Source organism: Medicago sativa, chromosome 1 (assembly GCF_051527215.1).
Source record: "Medicago sativa cultivar Bolivia chromosome 1, Bolivia_mono, whole genome shotgun sequence".
Lineage (NCBI taxonomy): Eukaryota > Viridiplantae > Streptophyta > Magnoliopsida > Fabales > Fabaceae > Medicago > Medicago sativa.
Genome location: NC_140749.1, coordinates 20004858 through 20032298, shown reverse-complemented (window position 1 = coordinate 20032298; position 27441 = coordinate 20004858). Strand labels below are relative to the sequence as shown.

The 27441-nt window shown below is 34.5% G+C and overlaps 3 protein-coding genes and 1 non-coding gene across 6 annotated transcripts; 2 read left to right on the top strand and 2 right to left on the bottom strand.

Moving 5' to 3' along the window:
• Positions 1 to 964: 964 nt before the first annotated feature.
• Positions 965 to 11823, bottom strand: LOC146953452 (uncharacterized). 2 transcript variants are annotated; one of them, XM_085709964.1, is made up of 15 exons: positions 11452 to 11823; positions 10364 to 10766; positions 9723 to 9900; positions 9490 to 9629; positions 8234 to 8930; positions 7851 to 7951; positions 7490 to 7634; positions 7327 to 7395; positions 7177 to 7222; positions 5711 to 6171; positions 5387 to 5466; positions 4726 to 4861; positions 3827 to 4025; positions 1521 to 1603; positions 965 to 1300 (listed from the first exon to the last, which is right to left on the bottom strand). In XM_085709964.1, the coding sequence occupies exons 1-15, from the start codon at positions 11573 to 11575 to the stop codon at positions 1175 to 1177; spliced, it is 2988 nt and encodes a 995-aa protein (XP_085566090.1). In that variant the 5' UTR covers positions 11576 to 11823; the 3' UTR covers positions 965 to 1174. The 2 variants fall into 2 exon arrangements, with proteins under 2 accessions (XP_085566090.1, XP_085566097.1); XM_085709971.1 differs by lacking the exons at positions 965 to 1300; positions 1521 to 1603 and having other exon boundaries at positions 3846 to 4025; positions 4739 to 4861.
• A 2815-nt stretch (positions 11824 to 14638) lies between these two features.
• On the top strand, positions 14639 to 16983 carry LOC146953451 (pollen-specific leucine-rich repeat extensin-like protein 3). Of its 2 annotated transcripts, XM_085709991.1 has the most exons (2): positions 14639 to 15009; positions 15067 to 16983. In XM_085709991.1, the coding sequence occupies exons 1-2, from the start codon at positions 14709 to 14711 to the stop codon at positions 16830 to 16832; spliced, it is 2067 nt and encodes a 688-aa protein (XP_085566117.1). In that variant the 5' UTR covers positions 14639 to 14708; the 3' UTR covers positions 16833 to 16983. The 2 variants fall into 2 exon arrangements, with proteins under 2 accessions (XP_085566117.1, XP_085566107.1); XM_085709981.1 differs by having other exon boundaries at positions 14640 to 16983.
• A 2948-nt stretch (positions 16984 to 19931) lies between these two features.
• LOC146953450 (BAT2 domain protein) lies at positions 19932 to 26148 on the top strand. The gene is made up of 9 exons (XM_085709930.1): positions 19932 to 20153; positions 20930 to 21127; positions 21672 to 21769; positions 22516 to 22603; positions 22691 to 22894; positions 23575 to 23828; positions 24267 to 24357; positions 24486 to 24702; positions 25710 to 26148. The coding sequence occupies exons 1-9, from the start codon at positions 19983 to 19985 to the stop codon at positions 25922 to 25924; spliced, it is 1536 nt and encodes a 511-aa protein (XP_085566056.1). The 5' UTR covers positions 19932 to 19982; the 3' UTR covers positions 25925 to 26148.
• A 39-nt stretch (positions 26149 to 26187) lies between these two features.
• TRNAQ-CUG (transfer RNA glutamine (anticodon CUG)) lies at positions 26188 to 26259 on the bottom strand. Its single transcript has one exon. It is a non-coding gene; the product is annotated as a tRNA-Gln (tRNA).
• Positions 26260 to 27441: the final 1182 nt, after the last annotated feature.

Here is a 27441-nt window from a genome sequence, read left to right as displayed (position 1 = left end):
CAAAATATCATTTCTCGGGGATTTTTTCCCACCAATGGGAAAGTTCCCTTTTCCAGGACAGGTGGCGGTGGTCTACAGGTTTGGGTAAAAGAAAAAGAAAAACTGATAATATTTTTTTAATGTTGTTTGTATTTTCTGCCTCTTACCTCCCCATTTGCTATTGTATGACCACCATTCTTTTCCAGAACAAAAGTGTTGTATAGCTCATTTGTTTCCAACAACCGAAGATGAAACACACCAAATCGAAGGAGAAAATAGGAGTAGTTTATTCTGAAATATATCATCTTCATTAATGTGGTGAGTTGGTGAGTCACTCACCGAGTTGTCGTTCTGGTGGTACTTTCCTTTTACAGTGTTATAATAATAAATTTATCCTTTTTTGTGCAATATATTAAAAAATATAAACAGCCACGAAATTTAAAAAAATACACTAATTATTTTATGACACACATAATAGTCTACATTAATTTATTTTATGTATTAGTCTATTTTATGTCACACATTAGTTGAGTTTTTAATATAATTTCCTTCTCTAAAACAAATTAATATGGCAGCTTAAAGTATAAACAATTGGGTCAGAACAATGACCAACAAAAAATTTTCGAAAGGCCCATTCAAAGTATTAAAATAAAACAATAAACAAAACAAATGCATAATTATTTTTTAATAGACCGGTGGGGTCGGCTTTTTGTTACAATATAGCTAACAAAAAGTTTCAACCATTAACAGGTAACAGATCTGGGCCATCCACATAAAATAATATTAAATCAATGGCTATTATTAAACTTTTCCATCATGGGAAAGAACTTTACATTCCCATACTAAACTTCACCCTCTCTTTTTTGTCCTCTCTATCACTCACTCTTCTAATGTGATAGGAATCACATTAACATCAAATGATAGGAATCAAATGTGGAAAAAATGTAAATATGTAAATAAATTGATAGAAGGTGAGAAAGAGAGAGAAAGCAAAATATTCACTAGATAGATGCATTTCACCAGTCTACCACACAATACAAAATGTATCTTTATCTTTATGTACAAAATCTCTAAGTTTACAAATTCTCTCTCTAGTGGAGAAAAAACCATCAATCATGTTTTCTTTTTTGTTTTTCTCATAAAATGAGCTCTAGTTAGGAACATAAGCAGGCCACTCCAAGCAGCTGAGAATAGTCTATACAGGTTGGTGAACATGCATATTCTCATGAACACTCATGACGACATTGCGCAATTCGGGGAAGACGGATATAAGGAGGAGTTCAAGAATTGCATAGGCAAGTTGCTTCACACATATGGAAGACTGCAATCACAAAATAGATATCAGTGTTGTTCATTTACAAATCTTTAGCTTTAGTCCATAAGGAATTAAAGTGTGTTTTTAGTCCTTGAGGGATTAAAAACACGTAGTTTTTGTTAGATATCAGAACTAAAAATAAATAAAAATAAACTAAAGTTGAACTGTGACGATTTTATAAGAATCAAAATGTATTTAACTCAAATCAATGAGAAAGAAATTTAACCTGGCTAAAGAAATAAATATCACTGGCACAACGTCTGTACTGCTTCTGCCCGACTAAACTTACTAAGGCTGCCGGAGCTCCATCTGACAAAAACGGAGAAAACTTTATATGTCAAATCCTTGAACGTCGTATGCTATTCACCTCAACTTTCACAAGGTTATAAGGATCACACAAATAACATGAAAATACCATAACATTCTTTCAGCGAATGCATTAAGTTCACAAGAAGCTATCCTAAACAAAATTGCAAGATTTTTGGGAAAAGTATGTCCGATGTGTCTATCACCCTACAGACCTGAATAACTCTTGCTCAAGAATTACAGTTGCTCACTTCTATTCGATTTGTGTGCTTCTATTCTTCACTAGACCATATTTGTTTGATCAATATCTTCACTAGACCATACAGTGGATAACCAATATTAAATGCCTCATACATTCAAGCCTTTTAAAGAGTCTTTGAATAACACATTCTCCACTTTTAGGATGAATGTGAATTTCCTATGAGTAGTTATTTGTCATACAATGCAACCAATAACACTCTTTTTTAATTTTTGAAATTTACATTGAAATTCATAAGAATTTATGACCCCAAAACTTAATAGAGAAAGAGACAAACTGAAAAACCACAGTATAGAAAGAAATTAAAGCAGCAACAAAAAGGATAAATACAGAAGGCATCAAACTTTAACGAAGAAAACTGAAAAAAGAAAGAAATATCAACATTTTGATTAATAGTTCCTTGATGCACCAATAATATAGAGGGGTAATGTGCATATACATCCTTACTATGACCAACTACTCCTTCAAGTTTTTGCAATCATGAACTCTATGGTCTAGTCATTTATGTTCATGGATTGAAGCACTCGATAAAGTTACCCTCGTGTCATTTCCGCACTACATAAAGATGTTAGATACTGTTAAATTTGCACAACTGACATCGAAGTTTATAGGATAATGGGGATTCATTCTTCTTTATCTCTAATAATTATATTGCATAATTGGGAAAACACATGGGAGGTTTACAAGAAGTAAAAACCTAGATGTGCCTGGGAAAATGGGTCAAAGATAAACGTGATATAAGCATTCATCTTAGAAGAAAGATCAAGATATAGAATGCTGAAAGTCACATTAAATAATGATATTGCCTGAACAACGGTTTATTAATGGGGTAGAATCCTAATCCCAAGAGCTAGCTTATGGGGTTAATTTAGACTCATAACCCTTGAAAGAGATGGACGAGAAGAGGGATCCTGAAAGAGAAAACAAAGATGAGCTCTAAGAAGTGGGCTGAAGTGAGAGAGCACACAAATGGGCCCACACCACCTCTTGATCCAAAATCTTAAGGCAGTGCTATAACAAGGGTTTCCACACTTATCTTTACTTAACCTATCGGCAAGCAATGTGAGACTTACAAAATTTCATACTTGCATACTTACAACAATCACCCTGTTGTGGGACTCTACATTGCTATGCGTTCCTTCAAGTGGAAGTCTTGTAGAGTTTACAGGGTTGTCAACAAATAGGTTGAGCACACTCAAACATAACCCCACCACCCACTGACTCATATCCCACCATAATCATCAACTCTAATTCCATTTGTAAGAGACAGGCGACAAGAGCACCACCAAAAAAAGAGATGGGCGACAAGAAGGAGCCAGAAAGAGTAGACCGGGAGGAGCTTTACTAATCAGTGTGATGAAGTGAGGGACCACAAAAAGGGACTCACAAACTTGACACAAAATCTAAGATGATACATAGGCCTATTCTATATCTGTTACTATGCCAAGATTTTTGTTATTCCTCCTGCATTTGTCCACACTCTAGATGTTCAGTCTCGAGAGTGAGGGGGTGTTGAGATCCTTGTTATTCCACCCACATTAATCCAAACTTTAGATGTTCAGACCTTAGCATGAGAGGGTGTGTTGAGAGTAGTCTCACATCAACGGAAGATACGACCCCTGTAGTCCTCACAAAATAGTCATCATCTAGCAAGCCGAGTTTGTGGAGTCGAGTTGAACCCGAGGCCCAACTTCTAAGATGGTATTTGAGCCTATCCTAGAATCCCTGGGACATCTGCAGATGTTGAGAAAGTGCAAATTACATTCCCAGAAGTCCAATTCTAGGCATGAGTGGGAGTGCTGCTGACTCCCACATTGGATAATTATAAGCGGGGAACAACATTCAGTGCCTGAACTACCTTCTGAGGTTGGGTCAAGCCTAAGTCCAAATTCTAAGATTGAAAAAGGAAATCTTACATTCCAAAAGTGAAGAATATCCAATACAAACTGTACAAAAATAGAACTAACCAAAGAGTAGTTTCTTCACATCACTTGCTCTACGAGCAGCTTCTAGTTGTTCCTCGAAACACCATAATTGCGATTTGTGGCTGTTCCTTTCACCAGATTCACTTATGGTTTGTAAAGGCTTTTGATCAGTTACACCACCACCAATAAACACCTGAGGGGTCTGAATTCTTAAGAAAAAGGTGCCACCTGGCCAGAGGATCTGCAAGCATAAGTAGACAACATGAATCATTAGGATAAGGCATTGACACTTATTTTATAATTTTTGTTAGTGGTAAAGATGTAAATTTTTAACTCATGCGAATACATTTTGGGCGGGAATTTACCCCATCAACTGCAAATTGTGATTTGTCATTACCAAACAGCAAAATGCAAACTGGTCTTTTTTGGATGCAATAAGAAACACAAAAGATACATAAGACATGTAAATTCATTTTTAATGCGGGCAAAATTTTTTGAAAACTTTAAACAAGCGAGAGTCTCAACAATCAAGCATTTACGAGCTCAATCCGACGACGATGAAAAAAATACCAAGCAGATACAAGCCAAATAAGCAGGTACTTTATTTCATGTGAAACAAATAATGGCAATCTGATTAGAAGTGAACTAACAAACAACTTTGGCTGATTCATAAAATATATTAAAATAAGATAATGACAAAATACCAAATCAAATGAAGTTTAAAGCAACAGCATTCAATAACATTCGGTAACATAATTTTTTTGAGAATACTACAGTACAAATGTGAGACCTAGGTTAACTTTATAAAGAATAGTGTGTATAAAAAATGGTAGACACTAACAGCCAGTTAAACACAGTGTGTCATATTCCTAATTTGCATGAAAAAAATTCATTCTGAGTTGGCAAACAATATTCCGGTGAAATTTTGGCTTAAACCTTACATCTTGGACCCACCGAATTCCTTGCGCGATGGTTTCCTCTCTCCGGAGCCAATGAATCTCACTCAGGAGTATATCATCGATTGCGTCTTCCATCACTAGCTGTAGTATCTGTTTTGATATCCAAAAGACCTGTCTTCTGCATGAACAAAAATGAACTAGCATTAGCAACTTCTACATCTCGTAAATTAAAAAAAAAATAGCATCATAACACTTGATATTTTGCTCAATCGAATCCATTTATTCCAAAAGTACCAAATTTCAAGAAAGTTGCAAAAGATTGAAATTTGATTATTTATTGGTAAATTTTTTTAATTAATATTGAGAGGGGGTAAGGACTGACTGGCAAATCAATTTACCATGCGTTTTCAGTTTTCAACACGAGGGGGTAAGGACTGGTGGTGGCCGGGATTTGAACCCCAGACCTTGCATATATTATGCGTTGTCGTTACCAACTGAGCTAAGCTCACGAGGACGAAATCAGTTGTCTCTAAACATATGTAAGTTGGCATAAGATTAGAAAAAATACATTAAACAACACCAAAAGAAGCATATGTAAATTGGCATAAGATTAAAATTTCTGGAAAATATAAAGACATTATTTAATAGCTTTGACTGAATTGGAAATACAGAAGAAAAAGAAAAATCAGAAAGAGTAATATACCTTAGCCAGCCTCTTTTATTAAGCTGAAAGACGTTGTCGACCAAATTCAGAATAGGGACAGTCACATTAGGTGGAGTCCACTGCAAAATGGTGAAAAATATGAATATTACTAAATTGTTTTTGAAAGTTAAAGGAAAGTTAAATTGATCCTCAAGTCCCTAACATTTTTGTAAATGTTCAAGTGCGTAACTGTGTTTTTAAATTTTGTAATTGTGCTTAATAGTTTGTAAATTATCTAATTCTCTACTGTTAAAGCACAGCTATGGTGCTTTCTGAGTTGGCTGAATAACAAAAAACAATTCAAACCCAAATGACTACAGAGACCTCGGGCGGCACTCCAATTGGATCGTCCGGAGTATCATGACTCAGAGTTCCATTTGTAGCTGGAACATCCTTACCAACCTTTGCTTCCATTACAACATCATGTTTCCTATCAAGATCCAAGTTACTAGACTCATTACCATGGTTTATTACCCCTTGTAAATAATCCTTTGAGTTCAATTCATTGTCATTAAGGCACAAACTATCTTCTTCTACTTCTCTAGCTATATTCTCATGGCCATAATTTCCTTCTTTTTCACCTTCCTCATCCTCAGAGCTCAACGCACTCTCGGCAGCATTTTTCTTCAAACTACTTCTATCCATTTCATCCATGTTCCAAGTGAAAGATTTTGAAGAACCTTCAGCGGTAGGGGATGATGATGCAGTGACAACTTTTCGCTTTAAATCATCTGAAACACCTTTAAACTGCCGTACAATATCATCCACGGCATCATCTACATTGACTGCCAGTGTAAAAAATTGAACATTATGATAGGAACTGAATTTTACAAACATGAAACAATAGAGTGTGGCTCCTACATTTAAATACACCAAAATAAGTGTTAGAATATTAGAAAATACCTTATACTATCTTTATATTATGTTGTAGTATCTTAGTTGATCTCGTAAGATTAATTTATAATGTTAGATTATCTGAGATTATCTCTTAGAATTAGTTTTTCATATTATCTAGATATTATTATGATTTGTTTTCCAGTTTCCCTATTTATTTAGAATTAGTTTACATTGGTTGCAGATAAATAATTCATTGGAACAATTTTCTATAAAACAACTTGGCTTCCAATCTGAAACCACCAGATATTAAAGACAAAGGATCCTGCCCAATCAGCCCACACAACAATGAAAATCACGATAAAGGCAAACACTTTTATCTGATATAACGGACCGGAAAAGTTGAAAGGTCTTAGAATTTTAGGTTGGGCCTAACCCAACCTTACAAAACCACTTTGTAAGGTGAAGGCTGCCCAAACTTTATAAGCACTACATAGGCCATATCTCTATGAAAATGTGGGACTAAATCAACCCCTTCACACCCAACATGATGAAGGTGTTGGAGGCTGCAACAAAGGCAACCCAAATGCCGCAACTAGGCAGCTAGGGGCAGACCTTGATGAAGATGAATTTCCAACATGACAATAAGAATTCACTATTGAGTTGAAAATAATCTCAGCTATTCAAGAGACCTAAACTCTCCACTTCCAATTTGTCTAAACGATGCCTATGACAAACAGAAAAATCCATTCTCCTTTTAATAAAAAGCTAACAGAAATCTCCAATCTCCTTTTAATAACAGACTAATTTGAACTTCCTTTATTTCGCCAAACATAGACCCTATTCCTTTTATTTCGCTCTACTTGTGTCACCATGCACAGAAATATAATATCTATAATCTGAGACTTAAACCGAAAGTATGATTGAAATCCAAAATGTTAAAACCTTTTATTTACCTGCCAGGGTCCTCATCATTGAAGAAGGTTTCCCAAAAGAGTAATTCTTCAGGAGGAAAACAGCGGAAAAGTTTGTTAGATTGTCACTCTTCCAACCTATTATGGTCACTCAAATGATGTTATGATAAGAAATACCAAGCAGATGCAAACCTTTGAAGAAGAACTTAAGAAGTCCCATACTTCGTGTTGTTCAGCAACATTAGCTATTGACAGGAGATCCTGAAAAAGACAGCGTAATTGAGCCATGCCATAGCAATTAAAAAGTTATGGCAGGAAATATTTCTTTGAAGAGTTGTAAAATGATCGAGCATACATGGAGATATTTATCAAGTTGAATGCAACGCTGATGTACAAAGGCATCCTCTGTGCTTGAGGAAAATATCCTTTTGGGAGGCAAATGTAATGTGTAATTGGGAATATGTTTTAGATGTCGATGCAATCGCTCAAAGTTCCTGTATCTGAATATATCATAAAATGAAAATTCAGTGATGCAAAAGCACAAATATAAGTATCAAACAGAACAATGTTGAACCTCTGTCATATTTATTCTCTATCAAGAATGAGTCTCGACTAAAAATTACGGGAAATAGAATGGTACGACAGAAAATGTTTAAGTGATCAAATATCTTATTGTACTGTTAGAGCCTAAAGTTTTGAACAAGCAAACCTTATACCTTCGTTTTACAAACCAAGTTTTTTCTTGTCCATCAGTCACTGCAATTGAATATACAGCAAAAGAAGTGGATCCAAGTTTCTCAAAATACGCTCCCATCACCTGCAGCGCACAATTAGACAATAAAAACAAGCAAATTAGTTAAATGCAAGTGTTCGCAGAAAATTTTCCCATCTATCTGATTTGATTCCATTCTTATTCATATTTCATAAATCAATTTACAACTTATAAATTTAGAATAGTATACACCCTCTGGATCCAATTATATGGAGGAAAACTAACAAAAACTTGAAAACTAATGAGCTTTATTTATTGTAGTTTTTTTTTTTTTTAAGGTTTTTCCAAAGTTCAGAACTCACAACTTTTATAGTCAAGAGTGCATACCCGGCACCGAAGCTTTGGAACACCCTGTCCCTCTCTCCTGGTAGCCATGTCAAAACTACTCTTTCCCCAGAATCCTTCATGCTTCTTAAATTCAGGGGCGTGGAACTCAGCAGTGAACCCTCCTTTATGAGGATGGGCTCCCAAGAGAGAAGAACATCCGGATCCGGTTCTCCTGAGTGGAAGTTTATGCTTATTAGAACCAAGATCCATGATGTCACTCACTCCGTCAACTTGACGATCTGATTCAAAAGATAAACTCTTGCCATGATCCATTGACGACTCAGACATAGTTGTGCTTCCATCATATAGTATGGGATCTGAACCCACACTATGCAATGGATAAGCATGTGTTCCACCAGATTTCCTCGGTGATGTTTCATGAGTGAAATGTCTCTCAAAGAGTGAATGGTCTGCAGAAGAATGTTTTGCAGGAGAGCGGGATTTGGCATTTTTACGGGTTTCCCTTCCGTAATTCCTTCCTCTTGCCCACATGTTCTCAAGATTCTCAGGCATAAGAACTTCAGTTCTTCTCTGAGTTGCAGCGTCCAGCATTTGTGCCCAATCAGCAGAGGCTGTGTGATTATCGTGATTATGAGCAGTACTGGTAGCATTTGAACTATGATCACCACCGCCCATCCAATTTATATCCCCGTCATTAAGGATAAGTAGAAGAGACTCAATCAGCTCATTGATATACCTGTTCATCAAGAAAAACATGGATAGTTAAAACTCTATAACATTCTCAGTCGGATATGACCAACATGGGTAGGTTTACTTAGGAAATCAAGAAGAAAATCCAGTTTCTTGTATCGATTAGATTAGATAATATGCTAAACTTTTATTTCTTGGATCCATAGATAAGATATTTTAAGCTTGAAGCTATATTAACTTTAAATTAGCCAGCTTGAGAATGTAAACAGGTGGTAATGCATATGATTTCTCGTACCTTCCAGCATCTCAGACAACCAAAAATATTAAGCGGAAACATAATCTTCATCAAAGAAAACTCTCCAAAGTAGTTAATAAGTCATAAGGGCAACAACTTATCACTTCATTGTATTATGCAATGGTATTTTTTAACTTTTACTTTAATGATTAAGGCTTTGATCAATGTATATTTTATCATCGCATAGGTTTTATGTTATTGGATACTTCTATGCTTGTTACCTGTTTGGTTAATTACTAAATTGAATCATATTCTCCCAACAGTAAAGGTTCAATATATGAAATATAAGATCAAATATTCAGCAACTTACGCAGGGCATGCCAAATTCATTATAGGTTGCAATATCAAGCAAGTTAGAATTTCCCGAGCTATTGATCGAACAACTGGAACTTGAGCTTCTGGTTTTCTTAGTACCGTACCTAATACTCCACTCATTAGCCGCTGAAGAACCTAATGAAGAAAGTGAAATCATTAGATAAGGTATGAGATGTATATATTCCTCAAAAGCTAAACAGAGATAACATTTGGACACTCCACTCACACCTTGTACTCACTCTCTGGAGATATTAGTGCTGGGTGAAGCTCCTTGGACTTCAACAGATGGAATTTCAATCTTTCATCCCTTTCCTCAGAAGACAATGTTAACATAACATCCCTACCTATGGCAGCTTGATTTCTTCTGAAGAGGTCTATATGATCGCTAATTAAATCAACTATACCACTGCAATGCAAGCGAGACATAACACGTTTAGTGGTTTTCTTAATCTTATCTAGTACTATCTCCAGCGCTAAATATAAGATTTTGTTGACTAAATCATGAGAATTAATAATGTTGATAGTAGTATTAAATTTGTTGACAATTGATGTTTTAAAAGTTTATCCTTCAAGAGAGAGAATTTGTTTATGTTTCCAATATAGTACTTATTACAGGTTGAAGTAAAAGATGTAACATAATTAGGGGGTGCATAGGTAAAGAAATAATTATTGCAATTGAAAATTTCAAACGGGACCTATGAAAAGGGACAAGTAAGAATTTCAAGAGGGTCCTATTTTAGAGACAAATGTAGCATCAATCAATTCATTATCAAAGTAGCAAGTCAATAACTCCCAAAACCCCTTTCTTCATAAATGCAAGAAAAACAATATACCCTGCAAAAAAAAAAAATAAAAAAAAAATAATATACCCTGTGAGCAAGTCAACAATGTTTATCTCTTTAACCCTCACCGAGACTTCAGCAAGAGCATCCATGATTAAGTCACGTATTTGCTCAGGAAACTCCCCATCTTGAGTAATGTCTGCATACCACATATTTATCACGAAATCCTTCAATATCAAATCGATGAAATCGTTCATAGCAGCCTCCACCACAGGAGAATCAATTTTCTTCTTCCATTTGGGAGGGGGAAGTGAAGTAGAGAGGCATTCTTCATCTAGCGGCAACTGCTTTTTCTCCAAATGAGATAGGTAAGTTTGTGATTTAGGTGGCTGAACCTTCCAACGAAACTCCACTTTGTTCACAAGAATCTTCAGACCAGTAAAAAAAAGAATGGACATTGGTATATTCATCCACATTGATTTACTTGTATCTATAATAAACAACAAAGAAAATATAAACAAATAATACACTATGCAATCTAAAAAGCATAACCTAGATAGCAAAATAGTAGATACCAATCAAATACTATGATGCAACACCGACAGTTCATATTAAAGGCATGTCTGACACATCTTAGGGTCTGACAATGTTGGGAGTCCCAATGGGACTTCTAGAGGAGTGGATCAACACATTGAGCTAAGAGCTATTACACAAGTCAGCTTGAACACCACATCTTTACCCAAAACCTTAAAGAGTATGTTGCTCAACATCAACTTTTTCATCAAATGTGAGACTTCTAACTCACACTTGACACATCAACAATGACACCGACATTACACACATTGAAAGTGTGTTTGACACATGTCGGTGTGCAACACTGACACATGCATTTACAAATTACAATCAATCACTTCAATTTTCTCAAATTATTACGCATTTGTCAATGTCATGTCTCATGTCCATGCCTGTTCCAATACTTCATAACAAAGACTCAAAACTTGCAGTAATAAAGCAAAACCCATATACCAAAACAGCAAATGCCAATCAAAGATTCAAACTTTACACTGATAAAGCAAAACCCAGATAGAAAAAAAGCAAATGTAACAAAATCAATCCTTAAAAACACGAGATTGAACAGTATAGAACGTGAATGAAATGGAATTGAAATAACGTACGTGTTAAGAAATAGGAAATGGCGAATATACAAAGAGACCACCATAGAAAACGGAGCTTAGCTTCTTCAATGAGATCAAAGATGGTATCCATTGTAAGAGGACCCATCTTCTTCTTCTTCTTCATCTTCTTCTTCCTTGTTCTGTAACTGAAAGGAAAGTGTTTGAAACCTTCAAAGATAGCATAGCGGTAACCTCGCTCTCTCTCTCTTGTTCGGTTTCTGTTTTGTCCACCTAAGACAAATCTTACAAGCAAAAGTGTCTTAAAGCAAATCAATCCAAACCGAACCGAACCGGATGGTTATGGTTCGGTTATTTGAGCGGTTTGATTGTGGTTTTTGTCTCAGTTTGAATAGTTTACGGTCATCGAGATATGATTTAAAAGTCTTGTGATATCTGATTCAACTTTTTAATTAACGATGTTGATGTGCTAAATATGAATATGTTTTAAATATAATTTGTATACACCGACTTACCAAAATGGTTGGGTACGATGGACGGATTCATTGGCACATGTTTTAGTATGAGTTTGGTCTCACCAATCCAATTAGCCTCGATAAAATTTGAGTCAGATCAGACGGATCATATGGGTCTTTTGGGGATATCACTTGTGTACCATTGGGCTACCAATGTTATATAACATTGGTTAATTAGGGTGTGCCATATGGCTAATGTAAGGAAAAGACTAAAGAGAAAAGAGAAAATATATAAAGTAAGGAAAGACTAAAGAGAAAAGAGAAAATGTATAAAGGAAAAGTGTGTGCCACGTGGCACATTCTAATTGACCAATGTTATATAACATTGGTAGCTCAATGGTACATAAGTATTATTCAACTATTTGGGCTCCTGACCAATGTCATACAAGCATATCCATGTGATATTTAAATATGTGAATTTAATAAAAATGAGATATGTTTAGCTTAAACATATTTTTAACAAAAGTTAAACTTTTTAAAAAATTTAAGTTGATATATTATAAGTTAGTATGAATTTGTTCTTTAATTGGCATTTAGCATTAACAAAATTAAATGAGCATCCAATTAAAAACATTAAAAAAATTTAAAATAGAAAATTGTTCTTTAAATTACGAGTCATGAAGTTATGAATTTGTTTTTTAATTGGCCCATATTTTTAATTATGATTTTTTTTTGTGAGTATACTCTCACCAAATAAAATATTGTGAGAAATAAAATGGCAAACAATGAAATGAATAAACCAAAAAAAACTCATTAGACCATAGTGGTTGAGTCAGACTTAATTATTAGTTGTTCGATAACAAATAGATCGATCAGGTCTAACTCATTTATTTAATCAGACTTGTTATGTCAAAGGGTCGACCCAACACATTTCACCGCTGTACAGGCGGTATAAATTTTGTAATACAAGAATGTATGACAAAATTAATTAGCCATGTCCTCGGTGTTAATTGTTGCATGTAAAAAATTGAGTAATTTAATTTTATCTAGCTTTATGTTTTCTTAGAACATCAAACTTATTAGACTGAGATATCACAGTGTTATTTAAATTATTAGTTTGGATAAAAGATTTATAAACAAGCTTCTTAGAGTGAATTAACGACAGTGTTGCAGTAGTTTTCAAAAGATTATAGCCATGAAAGTTAGAAACCTCCAAGCATATACATAGTTATTATTTTATTAAAACAGTGTATTGTTCATGTTGTGTCATTAATATTTCCCATTGCGTTGTTATAATTAAGTTTATCATATGAAGCATAGTAGTGACTTTAGTTTAGTTTGACTTCTCTTTAGATTTGCATTGTTGATTTATGTTTTGAACAACTTCAAAACTTGATATATGTAGTGGTGTACTTGTTAACGTTTTGTTGTATGAAAGAATGACATACACTATAATGTTAATGTTGTAAAATTGATTTTGATTGAAATTTGATTGTGACATTCTTCGAAAGGCCAGTCCGAAATTTCATAATGATTTGTAGTTAACTCCATAATCAGATTCATCAAATGTCATAGCCCTCGGTGAATCTCAAGTTAAGCACATTTGGGGACGATAGCTGAAGATTGCAAAAAGTTCATTTCAAAATTACAATAACCTAGAATTTCTCCTTGTTCGCTGAGTGGCTATCAAGTTGCACATTACTTGGCTAAATTTTTTATTTCCTCTTTAACTTATTTTGTTTGGATTGATGAAACTCCTCATTGTATTTCGGTTGTAGTGGCCTTTGATTTATTACCACTTTATGATTAATAAACTCGGTTCAAAAAAAGAAAGAACAATAACTCTAAGAGCAAGAGTTATTTCTTTTGCTATGTGTGTAGGCCGGAATTACATTTCTAAATAGGTCTGAATCTGCTTTTTCTCCATCTTCACTCTCATTCTCAATTGTTTTTAGAAAAGTTGATGAGAGTATATAATCTACATTCACATAGAAATAATGAACTAATTGAATATGATGAATGCATTACAATAATCATGTCACTATGTCAACACATACCATCTTCAGTGTAAGAATAGTTAAAATAGGGTTCTAAAAAGCTGTAGTCTTCTTTTAATGTAATTACTATGTTGAAATTCTAAACCAAGTTGGTCTTTTGAGAGGATTTGTTACGGTAACACTTGTAGGATTAGTTATAATGGATGTCCTATTTAAGGGCAACAAATAATATTAACAATAATAATGATAATGATAGTAAAACCGATAATGATAATAATAATATATAGTAGTTTTTTTTTTTGTTAAGAGTAATATATAATAATAGTCTTATCATTATTTTTTATTGTAAATAATAATTTTACCATTTATATGATATAAATCAATAATAACTATATTTGTCTCTCTGATATATAGCTAGCTGCATTTGTGGTTATTTGTGATGAGTTCATGGAGATGAATTAATACACACAAAGATGGGATATAATTTGAAACCAATGGAAATTTAGTTCTAATTTTGTCAAAGAACAACCAAGTCAAACAATAATTGGCTATATGGTTATGAAATCATGGTTGTTAACAATCTATATCATCTCTAAATATGCCAAAACCAAAAATAGTGTCTAAGCCAAAAATAGTGTCTAAGCCAAAATTAGTGTCTATCTTAGAGAGAACCCATAACATTCGGAACAAAAACATTCTAGACATAGAAACTCTATTTTCTACAACTCCGTAATGGGTGTCAAATTCAACAAACCTCTCTATCTTCCTCAATATAATAACACCCTTGTTTTCTTCATTTCCTTAAGCTTTGTTGTATGCAGCCTTGGGCCAACCAAGGTGGGAAGCCATGGCTCACCGTTATTCTAACAAGGCCTTAGGTTGCTTTATCTTATTTTCTCTTCTTGTTCCTTCTTTTTCAACTTTTTCTTTTGATGGCCCTCAATTTCCAGTAGTTATCTCTGGTGATGATCCATCAAAACTTGAATATGGATTTACTTTTGATGATACTCCGGCTCAATCATCAGATGATCCGGCTCAATCAGAAGCTCCGACTCAATTACTAGATGTTTCGGCTCCATCACAAGCTCCGGCTCTATCACCAACGCCATTATTCTCTTTTGATATCGATCATTCTCCCGCTGCATCACCTGTAATCGAAAGTGGTAATGGTGGAAATGGTGGTAATAATAATAACAATCCATCACCTGTAATCGAAAGTGGAAATGGTGGTAATAATAACAACAATGATGATAGTGTCACAAGTTTTCCTGCCACAAGTTTTCCTAATGAGAGGCTAAAAAATGCTTATGTTGCATTTCAAGCATGGAAAGATGCTATTCATTCTGACCCTTTTAACACAACTGGTAATTGGGTTGGCAATGATGTTTGTTCTTACACTGGTGTCTTTTGTGCTCCTGCTCTTGATGATCCTAAACTGAATGTTGTAGCCGGTGTCGATCTTAACCACGCCGACATTGCTGGTCACCTTCCAGAAGAGTTAGGCCTGTTGAAAGATGCTGCTCTTTTCCATGTTAACTCAAACAGATTCTGTGGTATTATTCCAGAGAGCCTTAAAAATCTCACCCTTCTGCATGAGTTTGATATCAGTAACAACCATTTCGTAGGCGGTTTTCCTTCTGTGGTACTCACATGGCCAGGTTTGAAGTACTTGGATATTAGATTCAATGACTTTGAAGGATGTTTACCTCATGAGCTCTTTGAGAAAGAACTTGATGCAATATTTTTAAACAACAACCGTTTTACATGTGGTATACCAGAAACACTTGGAAAATCAAAAGCTTCTGTTGTGACTTTTGCTAACAACCAATTCACAGGTTGTATTCCAAAATCAATTGGAAACATGGCGAACTTGAATGAAATTGTTTTATTGGGAAATGGTCTTGGTGGTTGTTTTCCACAAGAGCTTGGTATGTTAGGGAATATAGCTGTTTTGGATGTTAGCCAAAATGGGTTTGTTGGGACACTACCAAATTTGGCAGGATTGAAGAATGTTGAGGTTATCGACATTACACATAACAAGCTTAGTGGATATGTTTCCAACACTATTTGTCAGCTACCTATGTTGACTAACTTCACATTTTCTGATAATTACTTCAATGGAGCAGCTCAAACTTGTCTTCCTTCTAGTAATCCTAATGTTGCATTTGATGATGCCAATAATTGTTTACCCGGAAGGAAAAATCAGAAGACATCAAAGGAATGCTTACCAGTTTTAACCAAACCTGTGGATTGTAGCAAACACTGTGGCGGAGGAGCTCCTAAGCAAGAGACACCAAAGGCTCAACCACCACTTCCACCAACACTTCCACCAGTTGAGGATATTCCACCAACAAGAGCACCAGTTGAGGACATTCCACCTACGCTTCCACCAGTTGAGGATATTCCACCAACAAGGGCACCGGTTGAGGACATTCCACCAACAAGAGCACCAGTCGAGGATATTCCACCAACAAAAGCACCAGTGTCATCACCACCACCTCCTGTCCACTCTCCACCACCACCTGTCCACTCTCCACCACCACCACCTGTCCACTCACCTCCTCCACCAGTCCACTCTCCACCACCACCAGTTCACTCTCCCCCACCACCTGTTCACTCACCTCCTCCACCAGTCCACTCACCTCCTCCACCAGTCCACTCTCCACCACCACCAGTTCACTCACCTCCTCCACCAGTCCACTCTCCTCCACCACCAGTCTACTCTCCACCACCACCAGTTCACTCTCCTCCCCCACCCCCACCAGTCTATTCTCCACCACCACCAGTCCATTCTCCACCACCACCAGTGCACTCCCCTCCACCACCAGTCCACTCACCACCACCACCAGTACACTCTCCTCCTCCACCGGTCAACTCTCCACCACCACCAACGTGGGATGACGTCATCTTGCCACCACACATGGGAGCTGAATATACGTCGCCTCCTCCCCCAACAATTGAAGGATACTAACATCATTGTCTTTATTTTTGCCATAGTCCCAATAATATGCACAAAGCTGAACTTCACATATGTGTGAATTCTAATTGGACTCATTTCAATGACATTTTATATCTTAGTTCCTATTAGTAGCAAATGAATTTCTTTTCTCTGCTTCCTTTCATTTTCGTGCTGCTTAATACGCATACTTGAGTTTAATTTATGAGCGTACTACTATTTGCAACAAATATCAATATTGTACTTATTTATACCAACAGGTTATTTATATCAATGTTGTAGCCAAAAACTGATATCCTCTGATATGAAGCAAAATTGAAAAAAGTTTCCTTAAGAATCCAAACCTGCATAAAACAAATATCAAGTGCTTTTGAAGACACACAAAGACTAACAAATTGAACAAGATAAAACAATTGAAGATTCAAATTTTAAAAGCTTCCAAACAACATACAGTTGGTTTAGCTACAAAGCAGATCACGAACAATCGAAAAGAAATATAAACAATGGAGTTTTAGCTTTCATTATATTTTACCAATTTTCAAATTTTAAACTCGATTGGTTTAGCTATATTAAATTTTCTGAAAAAACATGTTTTTTGCACTGGTAACTAAGCTAAAATGGATTAAACTACATCTTTTTCATTTCTCTAACCTTCAGCAAAAATCTCAAACAACAAATAAAGTCCTAAAGAATCAAAGGCAAAGAGAAAACATGTAAACAACAACTATGATGTTACTGCAATGAGCATTAGGACTGAACATGCGAAGAATCAAAGATAACCAAATATCAAATGCACCGTCACTACTAAAAGGCGAAGCTGTTGAAGCTCAAGTGCTTAAACAACATGTAGAATGTCTGATGTGGCTTCGCTTTAGAATGTGAGTAGCACAAACTCGAAGAGAGCGAGCGAAGAGAACGGGAGAAAGGGAAACTGATTTTATATTTTTAAAATTGGTAATACTGATTGAATCTTTTAAGCATCAAAGCACATAAATTGCTCTAATCATATTTCTAATACGAGACAAAATAAAATGCATCATCTATAAGTTTGAACATTAGCTATAAACTTGTAATGTCATCTTTACAAATCTGAAGAAATATCAAAACATCACCAACTGCATAATTTGTTCACTGCAGTATTGCACAAATCCGAGCCATTGGCAATGAAAAATAAAGTCATCCTAAGAGTTGCATAATTCCTAACCATTGGAAAATCATTGAAACGAGTCTCCACTGTTGGCAAAGAATAAACCATCAATTCAGTCCCTAAATTATCATTTTCTCTTCTATGTCGTCCTTAAAACTATGTAAACATAACAAATATTTCTCAATATATCAATTCGGTCCCTAAACTTATCGCTCTTTATTCTAAGTACGAATTTGAAGGTTTATTTCATTGGCAAAAATAAAAGACATCTTATAAAAAGTCTGAAACCTTCAAACTTGTAAAAAAAAAAATTAGATGAGATCACTGACCTTAGATGGATTGAAGGCTAAAATTGAAATCAACAAGTTTCTCTGAGAATCAAAACCTGAAGAAAAGATATATTAAGAGCCTATGTAGCACGGATACAGACACGGACACTGACACGCGCTGACACCGCTAACAATTTGAGAAAATCGTATATATTATGTTTGACCACTTTGTTTGACGCAACTTTTAAGATTGTATCTCCGTTTAAATTTCATTATAACACGAACAATTATACTACAATTGGAACAATAAAATTAAATCTTTATTTGGTTATATTATATTCTAATAAAATTATAGTCAAATATGATAAAATAAACATATCGTTAAACATATTATATTATCTAGGGTCTTGCTAACAAGTACGTTTAAGACACTTGTTAATAATATAAAAATAAAAGTAATTGGTAAATTTTAAGTAGAAAATGTTATTTTTTAAAGTTTCAATGGATTAAATGCAATATTTTCAAGACAAAATTTCTTTTTTAAACTTTTTAACGCATTTACTTACTATCTATCTACAACTAATTTTTTTTTTGGTGAGGGAATCTAAAAATAAGTTAAACGTAGTAGAAATGGAATTGGATCCTCTCTCCTGCTCTTTTTGTCCAACCATTCCTCATTTTCCTATGCAATAGTTGATTGACTCACAAAGGAATAAACAAAACAAAGAAGTGAGAAAAAACATATAGGTTGAATGATTGAGATTAGAGCAAATAGTCACTTTAGTCTCTGGCTCTGCACCTCGCTGTCACATAGGTCCCTGACTCAGGATTAAATACAAACAAGTCCCTGACTCTACACTTCCGTTATCACTTTAGTCCCTGTCGTTAAAAAAATCTATTAAATGATGATGTGGCACGTTGACAAGGAGTATGACGTGTCACAGGGACTAAAGTGAAAGTAAAAAATGGTCATTTCCGTTATCACTTTAGTCCCTGCCGTTAAAAAAATCTGTTAAGTAATGATGTGACACGCTGACAAGGAGTATGACGTGTCACAGGGACTAATGTGAAAGTAAAAAAATGGTTAATTTGGTCCCTGAATCGAAAATCAATATCCTCAATTTACTGTTAGATCCCCGACTGTGTATACTTACTATCAGTTAGGTCCCTGAATCGAAAATCAATATCCTCAATTTACTGTTAGGTCCCTGACTTGGTGTACTTACTATCAGTTATCACACGTCTTTGTGCGTGCATTTTTATTGAATTTGTATTTGGATTCAATAAAAATGCACGCAGAAAGACGTATCTAAAAAGAAAAAATAAAATAAAATAAAGTACTTTGTGTTAGTATGTTGCAGTTAAATATTAAATGACTTCTTAAAAAAAAAAGAAGTTAAATATTAAAGGACGATAGTGTAATTTTGCTAAATTAAGAAAGGGTTTTGTTAACGAGTGCATCCGGGGACACTTTTTAAGCATACTAAATTAAGAAATTATTCTTTATAAATGACAAAGTTTTTAATTTCCAATACACTGATTACATAAAATGTTATAAAAAGTTATCATTTAAAGCGCTTAACAAGTGCCCGGGGCACTAGTTAACATTTCCCATTAAAAAAGAACAAAAGTAATAACATCAAAACGACGTCGACTCGTGACTTAGATTACACTCTTTCGATTTCGAAAACTAAAATCAACGCGATCCAACTTCCATGTTTTCACAACACTCAAAACTCTCATTCAAAAATGGACGACAAAACGCACTCCAACAACGACAAAAACGACAACCAACAACTTTCTGAACAAGCAACACAAGACGCCGGTGGCGGCGGAAATTGGGGTGGCTGGGGCTTTTCTTCCATTCTCTCCGATCTTCAAAAAGCTGCCGCTGTTGCTGCCGAAGAGATCTCTCGCAATGTACGTTTCACTACAATACGATGTCGTTTTATGCATTCATTTTGATCTCTTAATTACTTAATTAGTGTTAATTTAATTATGTACTGTTAAATGTGGTTGTTGTGTTTATTAATTAATTTTTAAAAATGGAATTAGGGTTATGGGATTTATTATGTAATTACAAATATTTTTCTTTCTTTATTTGTTACTGATTTAGCTCATAGTGGAGTAAGTTAGTGTTTGTTATTTGAGTTGTAGATTTTATTTATGATAAAGGAAAGTGATTAATTTTAATGCTGTGTAAAAGTTTTACACTGTCAGCACATCACAACCAATTAGTATGTGTGTGACTTTAAAGGTGATTATGATAAAAATCATTTTTTTAATTTTTTTTGATGGTTATGATTGATTGATACTGTAAAATCTCTTTACACTGACAGTGTATATGAATTAAATCTTAAAGGAAAACTATTTAAGGTTAGTATTTGTAAGAGTAAAAATTAGCATGTGGGAATGAGTAATGGTATTAAAGGGTTATGAAAAAATTCACGATCTGGGTTGCAACATTGGGTTTTTCATGTCCGCGTGGCTTTCGCCACAACTTAAAACCTTGATGCTATATTTTCCTAGGATTTGGTAGATCTCAATTTCTTGAAATGAATAAATGTAAATGAAAAAGTACAGGCGTTAATTTCTTGGAAGTAATTTAATTTTGGAAGGATTTAGGTTATTGGGAATAGTTGATAGGAGGATATAGAATTTTTGGTTGTGAATTAATGGTGATTTTCAAAATGCAGGCTGCTTCAGTCGCAGAGACAGCATCAAAGAGCATTGCGGAGTTGCAAATCGCTGCTGAAGACTCGGAGTCTTCTAAAGAGGATGTAGTGGATGAAGAAGCTGAAAAGGAAAGCGACGATGAGAGTGATGCTGCTCCATTACGAAAATCTGCTCTAGATAAATTGGAGAAAGCTAGTGAAGATTCACTACTTAGCCAGGCAAGCATCAAAGGATACTCCTTTTGTTTTAGATGTTTGATCTTTATTGCATTTCAAAACTAGATCAACTGAGCTTCTCTGTGTATATTATGTTGGTTTAAATTTTTACTATGAAATAACAAATATGCAAATTTCTTGTTCTCAATTCAATTTTTCTATTTATTTTTTTATCTTTTTATGTTGATATCTTTTCTGCTAGGTGATGATGAAAATAGTGCTTAATTGAGCTTCTAGAATATGTTTTTATGGTATGATTGTCTTGACTAATTGTAGGCAATATTGTGTTTAAGAAAGACAATTGATGGTTTAATGTCGCAGCTTAATTGTATCGAGGGAAGATATTTTTGTATTTATGGATGCAAATTTTACTCTTTTTGTTTGCCTATAGTAGTATAGTACCTTATCATTGGATATGAATCATAACTGGACATTATGCTATTGTTTGATCCATGTAGACAACCCCACATAGTGGGAAAAATGCATTTCTTGTTATCTGGTCTGCACTATATCCATCACTTATACTTGAGCTCTGTAATGTGTGTAGGGTTTGAAGGTTTTCGATAATTCTGTGGAGACTTTTGCTTCTGGAGCATGGAGTGCTTTAGGAAATGCATGGAGAGGTGGCAGTGAGTTAGTTCACAAGTATGATTCATTGTTTTAATTTTTTTTAATTAATTATTAGTATATATTAACCTACACGGGCATTGCACTGTTAGTCTAGTTGCTGATCACTATTAGTATGGCGATACCTTGGTATTTTTGATGAAAATACACACCTATATCTTTTAACTAGTATATTGTGCAATTTTTTAAAGGGGAATGAAGTATGGAACAACATGCGCTTCACCTTTAGTAAAATCAAATCAACCTGTAACCCACTAGTATTTTTAATACTGTTACAAAGTGGATGATTAATTGGGCTCCTTTACATTAGGCAAGACTCAATCACCTTATCCTTTATACATGATATCATTGCATTCTTTCTTATGTATCCGTTTCTAATTGCATATTTTCTTATATGTTTATTCATCTACCGCAACAACACCAAGCTTATCATCTTATTGACTACTCCATAAGTTTCATAAAAGAAGTAATTCTATTAAAGAGAAATAGACGAATACAAATGCAGAGGATTAGACTACTAGAGCGTATTCTCTTGACTGTGTTTGTTTTCTTTCTTTCTTGCTTATATCTAGTGTATAGACCTGACCTTTGTCGACTGAGAAGAGCTTTTTATCTTTTATTCGAAGTCATGGCTTTTGTGTGTTTTCTTGCAATTTGTTTCGAGTATCTGTTGATATGCAATGGAAACATAAGCTTCCTATCATACATAATATTTATTTTTTTGCTAACCGCTATTAACCCGAATAATTTATTTGTTTCTTTAGGCTCGAGAATTCAGCTTCAAACCTTGGAGGATCTGTACCGCATGATGGACCAGGAACTCCAGGTTCTAATGCACCTTCCCTATTAGAGGTTTGGAAAACTCCTGTCATTCTCAATAGGATTTCTTTTATCAATAGTTACATATTTACATGCTTATTTCTATTTATTATTTTACAGACTGGAAAAGCTTTTACTGCAAAGGGAATGCAAGTGCTTGAATATGTGGGTAAGGAGACGATGGACTTATTAATCAGTGAAACTGGAATTGAGATTGAAAAGGCTAGAAAAGAAGGTGATGACCAAAGCGATGAAGATCAATTATCAGAAGAAGTGACATTTGATCGATGTTTTTACATTTATGGAGGTCCAGAGCAGCTGGAGGTAACTTTATTTTGCAGATTTATAGAAAATATCTTATAATATCATTATTATATCTAGCACAATTTGTTAGGGTATGTTTGGTTGGGAGAAGAAATCGAGAAGAGAGAGAGAGAGAGAGAGAGAGAGAGAGAGAGAGAGAGAGAGAGAGATCTGATTTGTCTAGAATGTTATTTTTCAAAAGATATAGAAGCCCTTATTTTTATTTGTCTTTATGCTAATTTGATATTCTTTTTAATGTTCTCTCAAAAAATAAACAGTTGTTGTCCCTCTTTGCCTAAAAAATGTCATTTTTTTAATTCTTGTCTTTAGACACAAGAAAGTTACACAATTAAACTGAATCTTTGAAAAAATATAACTCAATAGCAGTGTTAACATCTACTCCACTTCTTCCTGCAAAAAATATAAAGGAATCCTAGTAAGTCAGTAGTATTAAAGTTATGATGATTTTTATTGTGTGGAATGAATATAAATGTAAATTAATCTTATAATCAAAGTCGTATAGAAAAGTATATAGTAAAATTGAAACCTTCTGTCATATCATTACGAACCATGTCATGATTATTATTCTATTATTCAGAGTTTGCTTTCACATTTTCTTCTCCACCAAAATCCTTGTAGTTTCAATTGCACTGTATTTTAGATTTTTGGTGTTAACAAAATGTTTCGTATGCAATTCTCAGGAACTGGAGGCTTTGTCTAGTCATTATGCCTTGTTGTTTAACAGAAGAAAAGCAAAATTATCTGCAGATCAAAAGTCTGCATTTGACGGGAAGCTTAAAGAGGTCCAACAAATTTTTGATTTGAGTAATGAAATTGATGCTGGTGCTGATTCTAACAAAGGAAAAACAATAAAGAAAGGAAATGCAGGAAGCGGTGATGAGATCAAGAATTTACATGATGCAAGTGTTGGCAAGGCTGCTGAAATGGCTGCTGGGTAATATATCTCATCCATATGTAATTATCTATGTTTTATTCGCCTACTCTTGTTGCCACAGTTTTGAGTTAAAGTTGGTCGATTTCTGCTTGTGCTAGTTATCACAATTTTTCTCCAAGGGTGTGGAACTATTGGTTTAATTTTTTTTACTAAATGTAGAAAATTGGAATGTTGGGTTGGATTGGATGCAAGAAGAATATAAAACAAAATGTGCTTACACTAATAGGATTAGTAAAAGAAAGCTCAGTAACATCTATGGATAAGAAATATGTTTGTTTTTATCAATTAACTCAATTTTTTTTCTTTTCTTCCCACTTAACTTTGTGGTCCTGTTCCTATCTGCAGCTAGTTATTATGTAAGCGTGATCACCATTTACCCTTATAGATTGAGAAAGCCCTCTTCCCAATTATGTGATGCATCTTATTTTCATTTTTCAGTTTCACAAATGCCTTGGCTGGCCTAGCTGCTAATGATATAATTCAGAGAACTACTGGAAGATTAGACTCTCTTCATTCTGAGGGAGTTCATGTACGTAAAAATATTCTGGCTGTGTTTATTATTTTCTGTTAATTATAAAACGTATCCTCTCTTTCTTTTCATCATCATGCAAGGTTTGTTGTAAAAGTGAATAAAGTAGTGTCTGCTTTTCTTTGCAGAGACTGTCTGAAATGTGCTGTTTCGCGGTTTCACAACTTCTAACGTTTGGCAAATCCATCATTTCTCTTGCCAACAAAACCGAGGATGAAGAAGTTGATGACGATAAGGCTAACATAGAGTGGCCTGAAGATATTTCTGCAAAAGCTAAGATCATAAGAATAAATGCCCAGACAATGATTGGATATTTAGAAGCAGTTTCCAGCAGTTTTACTACAGGTTGGCTGTCTATTGCTCATATCTATGATCATAATCATGTTGTATTAAAAACATCTACACCATGGGTTGATTTGGTTAACTATGGAACAACCACTTTTTTTACTCAAACCATAGAACAATCACTAACAACTGTAATATTCTAAAACCAACTATTAAATTAATGTTCAACGGTTATGTTGTCAGTGGTTAGTAGACCATGGTCCACCCTAGAAGCTCCCTTCAGTTGGCTTTAGGGTTCAACACTTATCATATAAGCGTTTATGCATATAATTATACCTGAGTATAATTATGAATTACTATGCATACAAACTGTAAGTTGTTTTCCCCTGTGATTAGGGCTTTTGAGGATGTTGATATAGTCCCTTGTACCCTTAGAAATTTCCCAGGGATTGTATAATGCTCATGTGGGTTATGCAATTTCAAATCTAAAATATTCACCAGGAAGGAAATAGTTGTACAATTTAATTACCTTTTTTTTGGTATTGCAAGTCGTATGTTTACTTGGTGGAATGTCACTCCTTCCTTTTTTTGGTATTGCAAGTCTTCCTTAATTTGTGTTGGTTACCTTTTGATTTTCGTGGGTCCTAATTTTTCCATAGGTTTCTGTTTATGTCCTCCCATTTGCTCAAGTAGTCTTGTGCTTTTGCTTATTTTTAATAGTTTTGGTGTGCTGCACATGATCAGTAGGCTCAGAGATATGCTAACATAGTTTGAATTTTCGGCTCTATAGTGATGCTTCTGCATGTCATTTTAGTTTGAATAGAAATACTGTAAGTTGTTTTTTATAAGCTACAGTAGTGAGCTTCATGAAATTAAGCTAATGCACTATGGATTGGATACATAAGTCATTTTCATAAACTGTTCGGACATTTACACAATTGTTTGTGGCATAAGATAATTCTAAATTCTATCTAAGTTATGAATACACTCTTCTAAACACAATATACCATGAAGCAGACTATTTCTGAGTTACGTTTATCGTTTGACATTTTCAATGCATTTATCAGGCATATCTGATGTAACCGAGGCTTATCAAGCAGCCATTAAAGGTGTTACTGCTGAGTCTCCCACAGTTGTCCCCAAGAAGACATCAGTCCAAGAAAAAGCCAGTGCTTTCTCTGAACACCTTCGAGCTGATCAAATCACAGCGATAAGTAAAATCCAGGATGGGGTGCAATTTTTAGCTCACGTTGTCCTTTCGACCTCGATGAATGCTGCTTGAACACTAATGTTTTATTTTGTAAATAGTCAAGGATTTAATTTGAAAAGTGATACCACTAAACTATTCAGGGGCAAATTTTTAGCTCATATTGATGATTCAGCCTGATACTTACTAGTGTCTGAACTGGGGCAGATTGTCCTGTTAATTTGATTTATGTAGACCCTTTTTATCCCTTGATTCTCTCAGTCCTTTAATCATATATTGGATATGTGCAATTTTTATTATATGCTTTTTTTGGTACAAAAAATAAAATATTGTTGTTAAGGTCCCACCGAGACTTGAACTCGGGTTACTGGATTCAGAGTCCAATGTCCTAACCGCTAGACCATGGGACCGTTTTTTTTTTGAAAACAGCATATAACATTAACAGCCCAGCACAAGAAGTACTAAAGGCAAAGAAAATACAAAGAAGCCAATACACCAAAACACAGGCGACAAAGGCGAACGCAAATACAAAGGGCCAATACACCAAAACACAGGCGACAAAGGCAAAAAACAGACAGCAGCTGATCCTACAAAGAACCACAGCCAATACACCATAATGCAGGTGACAGAGGCGACAGAACAGAGCGCAACAACAGAGCGCCAAAACCAAGCAACTGCTGGGATTGCAGCGCTGCAGACAGCAGCAAAACGCAGCAGCCAAAACAGCAGAACCGCTCTCCCAAAATCCACCTGCTGCCGTCCAAAACTCCTAAATCCACAAAGCACCAATCAACGTCTTCTACCAACACACTCCTAAATAATAAATTATCAACGACCATGGGACCGTTGATAATTCTTTCAATTACATATTATTTAACGTGTAATAATTGTTTGAGAGTTTTTTTTTTAATATTAGTTAGAAGCTATAAGTAATAAATTATTGGAAAAATAATAAATGTTTTGTTCATATTACTAAATACTATAAATATTATAATTTATGATTTTTTCTTTTCTTTTGATAAGCTTAAAATTTATTTAAGTAATAAAAATGAAAACAAAGAAAGAAAAGGTAGCAGGGACTCTGTCAAAATGTAATGAAACAAGAAGGATGAAAGAGAGTGAAATGTATAAACACCATTGAATTAGTTCTTGTGTCTTACCGACTCTTCATTTATTGTTATTATTATTTAAATTTTTTTTTATGATTATTGAAATGGTATTTAGTAAAGTCGGCTTCTCCATCTTTATTTGATGTTTCATCCATAGATTTATTTTTTGTAACACTCCATAGTTGTTGAACCACCCAAATGTTTTCCTGAACCACTAAGTTACTTAATCACATCACTTCATAGTCGTTGAAGCACACATATGTTTTCCCAAACCACAAGGTTAAACTTGTGTAAATCACTTAAGCTAGGAACATAAGTGGCCATTTCAAAGTATGTACACTGATATGAACAAAATAAAAAAGAAATAATAAAATACGAATATTAGTAACAAATTTGCTGCAAAATATTTTTAAGTTATAATTTAAGTAAAATTTTATTTTAGATGACCATTGATTCAATATTTAATTATTTAATTTACTATAG